This window comes from Lynx rufus, unplaced genomic scaffold, assembly GCF_022079265.1.
Source record: "Lynx rufus isolate CCGP_SWC_20201006 ecotype Redwood Valley unplaced genomic scaffold, mLynRuf1.p SCAF_2, whole genome shotgun sequence".
In the NCBI taxonomy this organism is placed as follows: Eukaryota; Metazoa; Chordata; class Mammalia; order Carnivora; family Felidae; genus Lynx; species Lynx rufus.
Window position 1 is genome coordinate 100,110,933 of NW_025814834.1, and position 17,151 is coordinate 100,128,083.

The following is a 17,151-nucleotide window of genomic DNA, read 5'->3' on the forward strand; positions in this document are numbered from 1 at the left end:
TAATAACAATTTCTCTGTTCATAGAAATGTCCTAAGTGACCCTTCTTACAAGTAATGCATAGTTATTAACAGAAGTCTTTGGAATTGACTAGTGATGAGTTGGTCACGCATGCCATGACCATACAGTTATGGGTTGAGATCCCGGACTATCTGGAAGAGAGAGAGTTTGGTGCCACTATATACGTACAAAGATTATGTTGTGAACTTGGAGTAGTGATTGGACAGGAAGCCAGTGAAAACGCAGGTGTGACTTCTAGCATAGTACCTGTCTGCTGATGATGCTGGGGCCTCCATTCCACGTGCCCTTGTGAACAATTAGATCTTCTGTGCCAGACCACCCAGCTGATAGAAAGTCTTTCTTGAGTGCAATCCCTCTAACCTGCTTGTCTCTGTCTCTGTGGCTCAAGAGGATGAACTCCTCGAGGACTTCCTGGGTAATCCAGAGCCATGGAGACTAGGAACAAGCAGGAAAGCCAATTGTAAGGAAGGGACACTTCCGCTGGTCACTGGTCGTGGGACACCAGATCTAATGTGTTCCTGAGATGGATTTCCAGGAGGACATCAGCAGCAGGCAGGCCAAGGAGTGTGATTTCCAGGTAAGGGCCCTTCCCTATTCCCTCATTTGAGGAAGCCTGATTACTTATGAGCAAACTAAGGAGAAGTGCACCTAGGATCCTGAGACAAGGAAAGAAAGAATACAGGGTGTGACTTACTTCTTATGTGTGAAGCTTTACTTTAACTTTCATTTTAGATAATCACAACACTTTATCGTGGAAATTTCAGTGGTTTGAAGTTACCCCTGATAAACCTTATAAATTCAATTTTGGGGAGAACTCTCATCTTTCAGATTATAAATAAGGGTATATCCTAAGATAGATGGCATCACAGTAAATTGTGCTTGTAGGCATAAGACACATTACATACAAACACACTAATCACATTATCTAATCAAAGAGAAATGTTAAGTGGTATGAATATAAATGAATTATTTTAACTTTATTTTACACCTAAATTAGTGTTCCCCTTTAAAAATCACTTACTCACCAGATTTGCACTGGTTGAATTTCAGTTGTTTTACTAACATGAAATCCTTGTTAAAAGTCAAGATTTTCGGGGCGCCTGGGTGGCGCAGTCGGTTGGGCGTCCGACTTCAGCCAGGTCACGATCTCGCGGTCCGTGAGTTCGAGCCCCGCGTCAGGTGCTGGGCTGATGGCTCAGAGCCTGGAGCCTGTTTCCAATTCTGTGTCTCCCTCTCTCTCTGACCCTCCCCCGTTCATGCTCTGTCTCTCTGTGTCCCAAAAAAATAAATAAACGTTTAAAAAAAAAATTAAAAAAAAAAGTCAAGATTTTCTACTGTAGATAATAAATATGTGTCAATGTCTGTGAAGACATTATAAAGAAGATGTTCTTGCAACATTACACTTGAGGGCTACTTTGGAAGGGAAAACCCTTAAGATGAATATTTAAATTATGTTTGTTGTGGCCGCTGTTAATTATTTTAAAATTTGTTCATGTTGGTTGTCATCTCATTTGGCACAATATATAATACTACTCACGTTAGCTACTTAAGACAAATTTCTGATTGGGTTTGAAAATTTATGTATGCCAGTTCTATCTAGATTTTTCTATAAATTAACCTCTGTGATTTTGTAGTCTGTGGTCAGTTGTTTACAATAATCACACTATTTTTTCTTGAAAAAAATCACACTATTTTTTAACTTTAATTGTGAATAACATTTGCACCAATTAATCAGAAATATATATTGTCAGAATTCAGCATTTCTTTTCCTGATTATAGTATCCACTATCATTTTCTTCCATGCTAAATCCTCTAGAGAAATCTATTAGAGGTTAGTACCTGTATTTCCCCCTTTTTGATATTCACACTGCTGAACATGATAATGCGTGCAAAATAGTTTAAACAAAACACAGTAAAAATGAACAGGGCATCATTCTTTGAAGAATCCCAAAGACTGATCCTAAACCAGTTGCATATTTGATTCAAAGTTGCCTTTGTTAGCTATTTAGAGAACTTCATGTAATGATTTCAGTGGGTTTCTTGGCAAGTTTCAAGTGAAACTTAGCTGGTGTTGAAGGGTGCCAGATGTCTTGAAGAGATTGCTGAAGAAAATATGGCAGGGTTCACTGTATGATAAGTTTTGCTTGCCCTTCTACTGACATCTTCACTCTGATGGGCTGACAGGTTTTCTGGAGAAAGTAGTAGTTATTCAGTAACGTTAGAAACGTAAGATTCATGTAACTAAATGTCTAACCCACCTTTGTCTAAGGACAGGTGATGTGTATCACAAAGCTTTTCTCCCATAGGCGGTTTTTTCTAAATCATATAAAAACTGGGTGGATTAATTTTAAGACAGTGCTTATGGATGGCACTTCTCAAGCCATTTCTAAATCACCTCATCTATTCTGAAACTGGGCAAATTTGTTGGAAAGTTTTTTTTTTTCCTTTTTATTATAAATTGAATCACTGTTGACAATTGTATTTTGTCTGTATGGGTTGAGGATTTTTTGATACAGTGTGTAATTTCCTAAACATAAAATCTACAATGAAAGAAATATATACTAATTATAAGAGGAAAAAAATATAAGCTTTCCTAATCTAGAAGTAGCCTTAGAACATTCTGGGCCCCACTAATTAGCATCCTCACTATACCAAAGGTTCAATATCCCTCATCTCCCTCATTTTGATTTCTTCATTTTAAACTGTTTTAAATAAGATTTTAAAATTATAATATATGTATATGTATATATTTATGTATGTGTGTGTGTGTGTGTGTGTGTGTATGCATGTGTGTGTAGAATAAGATTGGCCCCTGGGTAAAGTGAAATAACACAGAGATCATGTATAAAAAAAAATTGTGAAATCAAAAATAAGTTTTGCCTTTTAATTAATGGTTGCATTTTTTTTTACAAAAATAGAATATAGCTTAAAAAATTATGCTTATTGCACCTGTTAGTGTTAATCAATAGAAAATTAAAAAAATATATTCATAAATGTCTATCACCTTGATTATTTTATTTTTCCAAGGATTTCCTTTCTGGTATATCATTCACTTTCAAATTTATTCTCAAATTTTCTGTATATTTGTACCTGTATGTATATGTACATGTGTTATCATACACACACATATATTTCTATTTATGTGTGCATGAGTATTCAGAATAGCAGATGTGTATACATACATAAATAGAAATTAATGTGATATGGCATCCTTATAGTGTTTCATTTATCCTTATATATAAAATAACAAGTGTATATTATTGGTACCATACAGGTTCTCTGGCTCTAAATGTAAATTTTAATTTTGTTTCCGAACTAGAGAATATTATATCACTATGGTTAAATGGGTAAGCAATACGAAGACGGTGGTCAGATGGTTAAACCGGCCTCAGAACATTTCCATCCTCACGGTCTGTGAGACCACCACTGGCGCTTGTAGTAGAGTGAGTATAATTTACTTTTCTTTCATGCCTCAAATGAAGTATTTTATGCTACTCACAAAGGGAAATCAGGCAATCCATTGTACAAAGACCAATATTTAACTTCCAAAGGTAGTTGGGAAAGAGTCCTTCTACTAGGAGTATATATTTTAATCCATAAATCATCTAAACTTTGAAGTGAGAAATATATGATAAGCAAAAGAGAACAAACCAAGATTTAAAAAAAAATGAATTCTTGTATTAAGGGGATTCTAAATCACATTAGTTTAATTCCGAAATACATTTTTCTCTCCATAGTTTGACTTTGATTAACTTGAGAATATGGAATATTTTTCCTGTTTTCTTCAAACACATTCCAAAGTTCAATTTCTATGGTCATTCAGATTAGTCTTATAAAATAATGGACATTATCTCTATTTTTAAATTAAGTAAGAAGAGTAAAAAATAAAATGGTCCTTGAACCACTGTGATTTTGAAAGCCGGTTGCATTTCTATTTCTATAATCAGTTTTTATAACTCTGCAATAAATCCTGTACATGTAATTTTTAAACTTCTTTACAGAGAGGAATACTATAATCAGTTTAAGTTGCTCTATTGTACGCTTCTATTGTTACTTGCCAAAGTATTCCCAATTATTTAACAACAGAAATTTTCAAACTTCTGTTTCTAAAATTTTTTTGATGTTTATTTATTTTTTAGAGAGAGAGAGAGAGAGGGAGAGAGAGGAGAGGAGCGAGAGCAAGCAGAGGAGGGGCAGAGAGAGAGGGGTGTCACAGAATTGTGAAGCAGGCTCCAGGCTCTGAGCTATCAGCACAGAGCCCGATGCAGGGCTCAAACCCACGATCTGTGAGACCATGACCTGAGCCAAAGTTGGACACTTAACTGGCTGAGCCACCCAGGCGCCCCTCAAACTTCTGTTTCTGGACAAGATGGTGTACATGTTGATAGTCTAGCATCTCTGCTGTTGCCAACTATAAAACTATACAAAATGTATTAAGCAACTATTCTCAGACAATAGCAGGATAAGGACATAAATAGTGAAATAAAATAAATACAGAGGATAAGCCTACCTTTCTGTGGGGGCTACTTTGAGATCACAGTGCAAGTTAATGAGGCCCTAGAAAAGCACAGTGGTATCACTGATATAAGTAGGCAGGGAGAATCAGTTTGAGACTGTTGTGCTGGCTGAAATTTGGAGGACAAGTACCACCAGATTTGGAGTTGCAGAGAGAAGAGCTCTCTGGCAATCCATGTAGAGGGACTCTCAAGACTGTAGCTCAATGCTTAACTGTGCAAGTACATGACACGCTTCACACAGAGAAGCAAAAGGAGAATCTGCAGGTTGCACAATGCTTGGAGACTTTGGAGTGCTCAGCAGCAAACTTAGAGCACTCTCACTGAAAACCCTTTGCATTCAACTTACAGCCCAGAAAGCAAATGCATTAGGAATAAGGTTGTTCTGTATTCTTTTTTTTTTTAAATTTTTTTTTCAACGTTTATTTATTTTTGGGACAGAGAGAGACAGAGAATGAACGGGGGAGGGGCAGAGAGAGAGGGAGACACAGAATCGGAAACAGGCTCCAAGCTCTGAGCCATCAGCCCAGAGCCTGACGCGGGGCTCGAACTCACGGACCGCGAGATCGTGACCTGGCTGAAGTCGGACGCTTAACCGACTGCGCCACCCAGGCGCCCCATGTTGTTCTGTATTCTTTACAATAAACCTTTATATCCAACCTGGGAAGGATGAAGTGCATGCCTATAAATTAGCTGTCTTCCCAGAAGATAGTTTACTCTTTAAAAGGAAAATTAAAATTTAAAATATCAATTACACAATCAAAACATACTATATATGTAGAAAAATAGAAAATGTAACCTGCCTGCCTCTCACCCCCCTGCCAAAATATTTATAAAAGCAAACTTACACACAATAGAGTTACTAAAATTAACAGATACAGATTTTTTTAAAAATCTGTTTGAAAGATAGTTGGTAAATTAAAGGGTGGCCCTAATTAATGAATAGATGAGACATTTCAGTAGGTAAATAAACTGTAAAACAGAGAACAATGAAATTTCAGGAACTCAAAACAACAGTAACTGAAATGAAAAATTATCTGGATGGGTTAAAACACAAACTGGACACTGTTGTTGTCAGGGAAATAAAAACAATTCAAACTGAAGTCCTGAGGAAAAAATGACTGGAAAAAAAAATGAACAAAGCCTCAATTACCTGTAGAACAATATGAGCTGACGTATACGTATGATGGAATATACACAGAAGGCAAGATATGAGATACTGTGGCAGGAAAAAAAAAAACGAATTAATGACTTAAGGGGCAGCTGGGTGGTTCAGTCAGTTAAGTGTCTCACTTCGTCTCAGGTCATGATCTCACGGTTCGTGGGTTCAAGCCCCACATCGTGCTCTCTGCTTTCAACTCAGAGCCTGCTTGAGATCCTGTCACCCTCTCTCTCTGCCCCTTGCCCACCCCCCCTTCTCTTTCTCAAAAATAAATAAGCATTTAAAAAAAGAAATAATGACTTAAAATATCCCAAATTTGAAACAAAATAAAACAAAACATTAACCTATATATCTAAGAAGTTAGCAAACCCCAAACAAGATAAAAACAAAGAAAATAAGTAGGCACATAATATTCAAATTATTGCAAACCAAAGATTAAGAGGGAAAACAATGAAAACAGCTTGAGAGAAAAATATATTACATATGGGAGAATATAATGATGAAAATTACTGCCTCTGTGTCATCAGAAACAACATAAGCCAGAAAGCAGTGGAATGCATTTTTAAAGGACTAGAAGAAAAATAGTGTAAACTCGAAGTCTATGTCCTATGAAAATAACTTTCAAACATGAAGACAGACATTTACAGATGGGTAAAAACTGAGATAATTCATCACAAGTATATCTGTATAAATAACATCAAATTAAGTTATTCAGTCTGAAAAAAAAATAGCACCAGATGGAAACTCAAGTCTGAATGAAGGAAAGAAAGGTGCCAAAAATGGTAAATATGTGAGTAAAATAAAAATGTCTTCTAGTTTTTTTTTATATATTCTAAAAGGTAATTGATAATTTAAGTAAATCAAAACTATCAAACTAAAAGGCTTGTACACAGCAAAAGAAATAGTCAAGAAAATTGAAAAGCCGGCCTATGCAATGGAAGAATATATTTGCAAATCATATATCTGATTAGGAGTTAAATCTAAAATATATAATGATCTCATATAACTCAATAGCAAAATAAAACAAAAACAAAAAAATCTAATAATCTCATTTAAAAATGGACAAAGGACCTGAATAGACATTTTTCCAAAGAAGATACTCAAATAGCCAACAGGTATATGAGAAGATGCTCGGCATCACTAATCATTAGGGAAATTCAGTCAAAACCACAATGAACCTTACACTTGTTAGAATGGCTATTATCAAAAAGACAAGAGATAAATAGAATCAGGGCGATGGAGAAAGGGAATCCTGTGCACTGTGGTAGGAATGTATATTGGTACAGTCACTATGGAAAACAGTATGGCAGATATAAATTAAAAGTAAAACTTCTGTATGATCTAGCAATTCAACCTCTGGGTACGTATCTCAAGGAAACGAAATCATTATTCAAAGGCCTCTTTGTCAGCCCATGTTCATTGCAGCATCATTTACAATAGCCAAAACACAGGGTAAATATGTCCATCAGTGGATGGATGGATAAAAAATGTCACACACACATACACACACATACCACACTGGAATAACTATTCAGCCATAAAAAATAAAGAAATCCTACAATTTGTGACAACAGGGAGGGAACTTGAGGTCATTTATTCTAAATGAGGTAAGTCAGATGGAGAAAGACAAATACAGTATGATCTCACTTGTATGTGTATTAAAAAAAAACTTAGAGAAAAAGAGAATGTTTGCAAAGGGGAGGGTATGGGTGGGAGTGGGGAAACCGGGTGAAGGTGGTTAAAAGATACAAACTTCCAGTTACAAGATAAGTAAGTTCTGGGGGAGTAATGTACAACATAATTATGATAGTTAACAATACTTTATTGTATATTTGAAAGTTGCTAAGAGAATAAATCTTAAAAGTTCTTATCACAAGGAGAAAAAATGCAGTTACGTGGGGTAATGGATATTAACTAAACTTGTGGTAACCACTTCATAATATATACATATATGAAGTCATTATGTTGTATACCTTAAACTTATACAATGTTATATGTCAATTATATCTCAATAAAACTGGATAAAAAGGAATAAATTTTATAATTTCTACAATCTCCAGAGAGTGGAGAAGGAAGGAAACTTTTCAGTTCATTTTGTAAGCATAGTATAATCCTCTTACCAAAACGAGGCAAGGCCATATGAGAGAACACTTTAGACTGATGTCTCATGCACGTATATACAAAAAATTCCTTAAACATATTAACATATCAACTGTGGCAATATAGAGAATTGTGCACTGTGACTAAATGGGGTTTATTTTGGTAATTTATGATTGGTTTAATATTGAAAAACAATCAGTGTAATTCATTATTTTAATAGAAGGAAAGAATTAAAATAAACAGTTATCTCAATAGATGAAAAAAAACAGTTGACAAAATTCATCACTCATTCATGATAACTTCAACATAAATGAATAGAAAAAAATTTTTCAATTTGATAACGGATACCCACAAAATACCCCAATAAATAGATTCTATGGTAAAACATTTTCCTTAGTTATCTTAATACCAGCAATAAGGTAAGGCTATACATTCTCACTCTGTTATTCAAACTTTATTAGATATTCTAACCAGAGTAACTTGGTGAGGAATAAATATCATGGTGATTGGTAAGGAAGAAGTAAAATTCTATTTGTGGATGGCATTATTGCATAAATAAAAAGTAAGAAATCTACAAAAAAAGACTAGAATGGGTCACAATTCACAAATCAGTGTACCAGTTTAAATTACTTGTTCAATTTCCTGATTTTTATCATTTTACTACAAATAAATGTGAGTATATAGGATACTGTAATTTTCTTGAACACTTACTGAGTTATTTAGGGGTAAATGGATATAATGACTCAAAATTTCTGTTAAATTATTTAGAAAAAGTATATTTTTAACATTCAATTGATTTTGAACAAATGTATTTTTTGCCCTCTTTTCAAATGGTTTAAGAACAGTCGAGAGATATAATAATAAAGCAAATGGAACAAAATAGAAATTAATGAGGGATGTGTCTAAAGGCTGTGCAAATGTTTCCTGAACTGGTCTTTTAACTTCTCTGTAAGATTGTATTTTTTTCAAAATAAAGATTTGAGAAGCATCAAAATGTGTTTCTAGATTCATAGTATTACAATGGGAAAAATGCCACTAACATCTTTAAAACATTAAATACATAAGGATAAATTTAATAAATAGCATGCAAAATCCTCATATTGAAAACTACATTTTTGAAAGGCATTAAGGATGACCTAAATAAATAAAAGATATGCCACATGCTTGAGCTGAAAGGCTTAATATTGTAGATGGCATCCTACTCGAAGTGAACTGTAGTTTCAATACAATACAAATTCCCAGCAGATTGATCAATTGATCTATCTAGCAGAAACAGATAAGCTGTTTCTGAATGTATATGGAAGTGCAAAAGACCCAATGAGCTATACAATCTTGTTAAAAAAACCAAAAGTGCTGGAGAAGTTGCACTACTGGATTTCAGGATTAACTGGAAGCCACAGAAACTGAGAGATGATAGTGGAGGCATAAGGACACACAGACAGATCAACTGAATTGACTGATAAGAGTTCCCGGAAATAGATTTCCTATTTATATGATCGATCGATTTTTATCAGAGGTGCCAAAACAATCCAAAGGGGGAAAATGATTCTGGAACAATCAATAACCAAAAGAAAAATACAGTGGTATTTAACACCATGTACCATAGTCTCAAATTAATTTGAGATAAATTGCAGTCCTAAATCTAAGAGATAATACTGTCAATCTTCTAGATAAAAATATGAGATATAACTTAGTTACACTGAAGAGGCAAAAAGCCATTAATCATAAAAGAAAAAATAATACATTAGGCATCATCAAACTTAGAAAGTTTTCAACAAAGTCACCATTAAACAGCCACAGGGGTGCCTAAGTGGCTGAGTGGCCTCTGACTCTTGGTTCTGGCACAGGTTTGTGAGATGAAGCCCCACATAGGGCTCTGCGCTGAGAGCTGCTTGGGACTCTTTCTCTCCCTCTCTGCCCCTCTGCTTCTCTTTCTCTCTCTCTCTCAAAAATAAATATAAGAAAGAAAAGAAAGAGACACAGGCACAGAATAGGAGAAAATATTTTGCAAAATGTGTTATCACACAAATATATGCATCTCAATAATGAAAAGACAGACCAATTAAAAAGATCAAAATGTGAACAGAAATGTATAAGGAAGTTATAAATTCATGAAGAAGTATTCAACATTATTAGACATTAGGAAAATATAGATTAAATCACAATAAAATAGCACTACATACCATTAGAATGACTAAAATTAAAACAACAAAAAGGTGACATTAACGATTGAGGAGGATGTAGAAAATTTCAGTTCTTATTTTCTTTTTTTTTGCCATTATTAGTCTATTTTTTGTTTTTTTTTTTATTTTTTTTTGAATTTACATCCAAATTAGCGTACAGTGCAACATGATTTCAGGAGTAGATTCTTTAATGCCCCTTACCCATTAGGCCCATTCCCCCCCCCCCCACAACCCCTCCAGTAACCCTCAGTTCTCCATATTTATGAGTCTCCCTGTTTTTATATTACTTTTTGCTTCCCTTCCCTTATGTTCATCTGTTTTGTCTCTTAAAGTCCTCATATGAGTGAAGTCATATGATTTTTGTCTTTCTCTGACTAATTTCACTTAGCATAATACCCTCCAGTTCCATCCACGTAGTTGCAAATGGCAAGATTTCCTTCTTTTTGATTGCTGAGTAATTCTCCATTGTGTATGTATATATATATATATATATATATATATATACACACACACACACATACACACACACCACATCTTCTTTATCCATTCATCCATCGATGGACATTTGGGCTCTTTCCATTCTTTGGCTATTGTCCATAGTACTGCTATAAGAACATTGGGGTACATGTGGCCCTTTGAAACAGCACACCTGTATCCCTTGGATAAATACCCAGCAATTGCTGGGGTGTAGGGTAGTTCTATTTTTAATTTTTTGAGGAACCTCCATACTGTTTTTCAGAGTGGCTGCACCAGCTTGCATTCCCACCAACAATGCAAAAGGGATCCTCTTTTTCCGCATCCTCGCCAACATCTATTGTTGGCCTGAGTTGTTAATGTTAGCCATTCTGACAGGTGTAAGGAGGTATCTCTTGTGGTTTTGATTTGTATTTCCCTGATGATGAGTGATGTTGAGCATTTTTCCATGTGTCGGTTGGCCATCTGGATGTCTTCTTTGGAGAAGCATCTATTCATGTCTTTTGCCCATTTGTTTACTAGATTATTTGTTTTTTGGGTGTTGAGTTTGATAAGTTCTTTATAGATTTTGGATACTAACCCTTTATCCGATATGTCGTTTGCAAATATCTTCTCCCATTCTGTTGGTTGCCTTTCAGTTTTGATGATTGTTTCCTTCGCTGTGCAGAAGCTTTTTATTTTGATGAGGTCCAGTAGTTCATTTTTGCTTTTGTTTTCCTTGCCTCTGGAGACGTGGTAAGAAGTTGCTGTGGCCAAGATCAAAGAGGTTTTTGCCTGCTTTCTCCTCGAGGATTTTGATGGCTTCTTGTCTTACATTTAGGTCTTTCATCCATTTTGAGTTTATTTTTTGTGTGTTGTGTAAGAAAGTGGTCCAGGTTCATTCTTCTGCATGTTGCTGTCCAGTTTTCGCAGCACCACTTGCTGAAGAGACTATATTAATTCCATTGGATATTCTTTCCTGCTTTGTCAAACATTAGTTGGCCCTACGTTTGTGGGTCCATTTCTTGGTTCTCTATTCTGTTCCATTGATCTGAGTGTCTATTCTTGTGCCAGTTCCATACTGTCTTGATGATTACAGCTTTGTAGTATAGCTTGAAGTCCGGGATTGTGATGCCTCCTGCTTTGGTTTTCTTTTTCAAGATTGCTTTGGCTATTCGGGGTGTTTTCTGGTTCCATGCAAATTTTAGGATTATTTGTTCTAGCTCTGTGAAGAATGCTGGTGTTATTTTGATAGGGATTGCATTGAATATGTAGATTGTTTTGGGTAGTATCGACATTTTAACAATATTTGTTCTTCCTATCCATGTGCATGGAATCTTTCACCATTTTTTTGTATCTTCAATTTCTTTCATAAGCTTTCTATAGTTTTCAGTGTATAGATTTTTCACCTCTTTGGTTAGATTTATTCCTAGGTATTTAATGGTTTAGTTCTTATTCTTCATGAGAAGAAGTGTAAGATGATACAGCTACTTTAAAAAATGATTTTTGCAAGTTCAAGTAAAATTAAATGTACATATATAAACATATATATATTATAGTGTATATTATGTATATGAATGAATGTGTGTATGTGTATATGTGTGTGTGTGTGTGTACCCATGCGCACGCGCGCACACACACACACACACACACATACATCCAATAGCTCCATTCCTAGATATTTGGACAAGAAATAAAAACCTGTGTCCACCAAAGGATGTGTAAAAAAAAAAAAAACGACTTTAGAGATGATTCATTTATCGTAGCTAAAAACTAGAAGCTATCAAATTATCCATTAACAAGGAATAGATAAACAAAATGTGCCATATCTGCACAACAGAATTCTACTTGAAAATTCAAAAAGAAACAATACTGATATGCCCAAAAAATATGAGTGAATCTCAAAAATATAGTGTGACAAAAGTCCCTCTTAGAAGAATATATAATATATAATTTCAGTAATCTGAACTTCTAACACAGGTGAAATTAATGGGGAAAGAGTTCAGAAGAGTGACCACCTTTTTGGAACCTCTAGGAAGGAGCACAAGAGAATGTGTGAGGAAGTGAAAACACCTTGTATCTTTATGGGAAGTAAATATATTTGTCAAAACTCATCGCTTATACTGGAGATCTGTACATTTCCCTATATGCAAATTATACTCCAATATTTTTAAAACATAATTTTTAAATGGTCTAGAAAAGAGAAAAGAGGAAGAAACTTATCTTTGGAGTGATGAGCATAGATGTGTAGATTAAGTTTGATGTGTCAACCATGTACTTACTGGCTTTGGCTAATGCTCTTTACATATAGCTTATATTTATTAGAAATATTTCAATCAACCTCTTTCATCTGATTAGCTTATAGACAGACTAAGATCTCACCATTCATTTGTTAAGGTGTTCTAGACGATTTCTTATTCAGCTGATTGCTAAATGATTTAGAAATTGGCATGTGTATATTCTAGTTAGAGAAAGCGTGTCATCTTTTCTATATAATAATAAGCTATATAGGCAATGTCAAGAATGTATCAAAATGCTTCAGTAGAAAATAGATATAGGAACTGTATCATACTGATTTGGTACCTTATTGATATTCTATTTCTCATCCATCTATGGAGTTAAATAAAGGTTTTACTCTCTGCTGGAACTGAAATAAGACAAATGCATGTGAAACTTCAGACTTTCACGAATTCTAAAAAAAATTAGTAATGCTTTGGGGTGCCTGGGTTCAATTGGTTAAGTATCTAACTCTTCATTTGGGCTCACGTCCTGATCTCACAGTTCGGGAGACTGAGCCCTGCGTTGGGCTCCACACTGACAGCACAGTACCTGCTTGGGATTCTGGCAGTCTCTCTCTCTCTCTCTCTCTCTCTCTCTCTCTCTGTGCCCCTTTCCCATTTTCACTGTTGCTCTCTCTCTCAAATAAACAAATAAATAAACAAACATTACAAAAATTTTAATAAACTTATTAAAAAGGGGCATTGATATATTTTTGTGTGTGTGTCTATGTTTTATAGATAGCAAGGTGCAGGAGGTACAAATAGAAAATCAAGGAATAATTTAGTTAGATGTTTCCTCAATATCCACATGTAGAAAAATCTATTAATAAATAAAAACAGGCCCTGAAAATAGAAAGTGATTGATTTTAATGTAATAATAATATGGCTTTAAAAGAGAAAACTGGTAAAAAAACATTATAAATAATTATTAACAATTTAAAGTGAATACTTCTGCATATTGATAAAATTTATAATATATTGTGATTTTATTTTCTTCATTTAAATACCTTTAGTATAGACTTACTTTTCTAGAATACAAGATTTTCATAAATTACTGTATGTAAAGAGTACTAATAAAATTTATTTTATCTACACATATTTAACTTGAGATTAAATTAATCTAGTTTTGCTCTGTGAAATAATGACCTCAGTTCTGATCATTTGCAAGATAATTTTAATGGAACATAAAATTTTGTCATTTCAAATTTTTAATTCTTTTTCCTTAAGAAAAGAAAATGACTATGAAGGAGAGTGCATTGAATGTTAAAAGAACATCTACCTTTTCATTTCATTGTTGGCAGTTAGCCCAGTTCTTTTGAAGGACTTAATAATTTTGTTTCCTGATGATGCCTAGAGGTGAAAAGAGACAGTGCCTAGTGGTTCAAAACAGTTTGAATGAGGTAATCAAACAGCACTGGAAAATGATCTTCTATCCGTGGTGACGTACTACTGGGAATTCTAAAGGAGTTCACCAAAGAAAAGATTTTATAATTAAATTATCATTTAATCCCAATTCTGTACTTATTCATTCATTTTAAGTCAGTAGTGACAATGGGATCTCTCAAGGTATTTCATCAGTTGAAGAGAGAAAAAAAAATAATACCTTAAGGATAATGTGTAAAATAAGTTAAATTGATGCATGCACATTTTGGTGTTTAGATGCTTCATGGAGTTCATTGTTTCTTTTCAGAAATATGAGATGACATCAGATACGTGGCTCTCCAAACAGGTACGGCACAGGAGGTTGCTCTATGTTGCATTTTGGCCATTGTGCTCATTCTATTTATCCAGTGGCTGTATAATAATATTCTCTCAAAAGTTACCTCAGCAATATGACTTTAAGGCTTTGCTATGTTTGGCTGAGTGAATCTTTTCCATTAAAATATTTATGACTTGGCCTTTCTGTGACATCATTTATGAAAAGGCTAGTTCCTTTTTTTTTTTTAAAGAAGGTAAGTTACAGAGAAACTACTAGGATCCATTTTCAGGATCATTCATATAAGTAACCTTTTGTGTAGATGAAAGAGGAAAAAGTTGTGACCCATTAAAGCTGGAAATTGTCAGTATTGTTCAAATTTCCCAGAAGATTGACCAAACCTCCACATATATTGGGTATGTGGACATTGTTTAGATAGATGCTTCTTTCCTTAGATGTATCCTAGATCATGATGCTAGTTTGTGACATACTTGGGGCTGGAATCCAGACCACAATAGAATACCTACTAAATGTCCCCACAACATGGTCTCATACCAGACATTTCAGAAGGAAACACAAGCAAAGTATCCAAATATGGCTGAGCCCATTTTACTACTGACTCCATTACTGTTTTTTTCTTTTATTTTCTTCCTTTTTTTTTTGCAAAAGGAAGTGTTTTGTTTGGTTTGCTTTTGATTTTTGTTCTTTGCAGTGATCTTTTATATTCTCTCCTGAAGTGTCATACACATCTATGGTTTCAGTGACCACCCAGGTATTGAGACCTCTAGATGTATAGCCCTGGGCAGCTCACTTGGCTGAGTTCTCAAACATCCAAATTCATGCTTGGGAACTTCTCCTAAGTCTGTAAAAGTAACTGCACACTCCACAGGTCCACAGTGGACATATTCCCCTTCTAGTGACTGTATGCATTCTTTTCATCATAGGAGTCAAGGACATAATTACCCATCCAGCTATTAAAAATTGGAAACCTAGCAGTCATTCTTAAACTTTTTCCCATTCTTTTCTGCACATATTATTCATCACCAAGTTCTTCAATTTTACATCAGAAGATCTCAAGTCAATTTACTTTACTCCAATTCACAAACAGCATCCAGTATCAATCTGCTGGTACTGCAGCACCTCTCTCACTGCTAAACACTCAACCCCTCGGGCACACGCCAGTCTGTTCGCCACACTGCAGGCTGGCTGAGGGACCTGTGCACAGCATGCATTTTGATGCCTCTAGCCATGTCACTGTCACACTCCCCCTCTCACAACTGGAACGATTCTTGTTGATTCCTTCTCCACTGTGGCACATTAGCACTCATACTACAAGGTTTGGTATGAACCTTTCCTCTGAACAGAATTCTCTCAGCTACTTTCTTTTGTGAAGCCTGATCATTTTTCAAACCTCAGCTTAAATCACCCACTTAAAAAGTCACCTCCTCCAACCACCATAACCAAATCCCATTTCTTAATAAGAGTTATTTGAAAGTCAAGTGTAATCTTTTTTTGTGATACTTACACAATTATTTCTGTGAACTTTTTCCTAAATTCACAAGGGCAGGAGGAATATTCATCTTTTGTTTCCCATTATAAACTAAATGCCTAATACAGCATCTGGTTATAACAAAATTTCCATAAATACTTGGTGAATAAATAAAAAGAAGGTCTGTAAATAAGCTAAAACTTTTCTTCTTTGAAGCATAGGCATACCAAATCTACAGCTAGATAGATAAATAGATATTAATATGGACTACTTAATCTTCATGAAATTGGAGGAAAAAACCCAACTTTGGTCTTATAGTCAGTAATGGACTTTCTTAAGTTAGATACTGAAAATAATAACAATGGGAAACAACATCATAATGGATATTGATATATTCTGAATTGTACTGTATTATTAAACCTATTTTGCTATCATTTTTATTGCCAGTGACATTCATAATAGTCTGACATGTATCAACATAATGTATGCTCTTTTGGAATTATGTTATCTACATTTTAAATCCAAAATTTATGAATGTTTAATAGAAACTTTTTTTAAAGCAAAGAAACTAGTTATCAATTATTCAGTAAAAAAAAATGCAAGTGGTAGTTTGTCACAGTTGAGGTTTTCTCTAGAAGCTCTTAGGGAATTTTATAAAATATTTAAAATTTGATGAAATTTAAAATATGACACTGATAGTATTGAGATGAACCAAATTTCTAAGACAACTAGGAATTAAGTATAATCATCACATGCTCACTTTCTGGATAGTAGGAAGAACAGAGAGAATGTGGCCTGGCTTTCAAGAGGCTTGTGATAACCCATATACAAAACTATTGGTCAAGAAATAGAGTTTGGTATCCCCAATCCATTGTTCTGTGTGTCATAAACATTGACTTGCTTACAATTATAAAAGTAGACAGTGAAATTGGCTCCATTTCCATTATTTGGTTCTAGGAAAAGGTTGGCATAGAGCCCTATTTATATGTAGATATTGCCTCATGGTGAAGGGTTTTAAGCCCAGCAATGCATTTAGGAATATAGTCTCCATCTGCTCCTTTGCTGAACCATTTATAAGGCATTAGAATTGGAAAGGGCTTGGGGGGGGGTGGGGTGGACAAATATAAAAAAGAGAATTCTCAGATAATCCTGTACCTTAAAAAGGCAATTTACTTTTGGAGCAAATCACAAGGAGAGAATAGGGAAGGAGCTGATAAGTTGGAGCAAATGTGGATAGAATGATATATATATAACAA

At 34.6% G+C, this 17,151-nt stretch overlaps 1 protein-coding gene across 1 annotated transcript in view; it reads left to right on the top strand.

The window, feature by feature from the left end:
- Window positions 1-17,151, top strand: part of DPP10 (dipeptidyl peptidase like 10) — a 649,764-nt gene that overhangs the window by 547,720 nt on the left and 84,893 nt on the right. Inside the window, exons 11-12 of the mRNA XM_047084533.1 lie at window positions 3,339-3,462; window positions 14,401-14,439. Coding sequence (XP_046940489.1) covers window positions 3,339-3,462; window positions 14,401-14,439 — 163 coding nt within the window. The remainder of the gene's footprint in view (window positions 1-3,338; window positions 3,463-14,400; window positions 14,440-17,151) is intronic.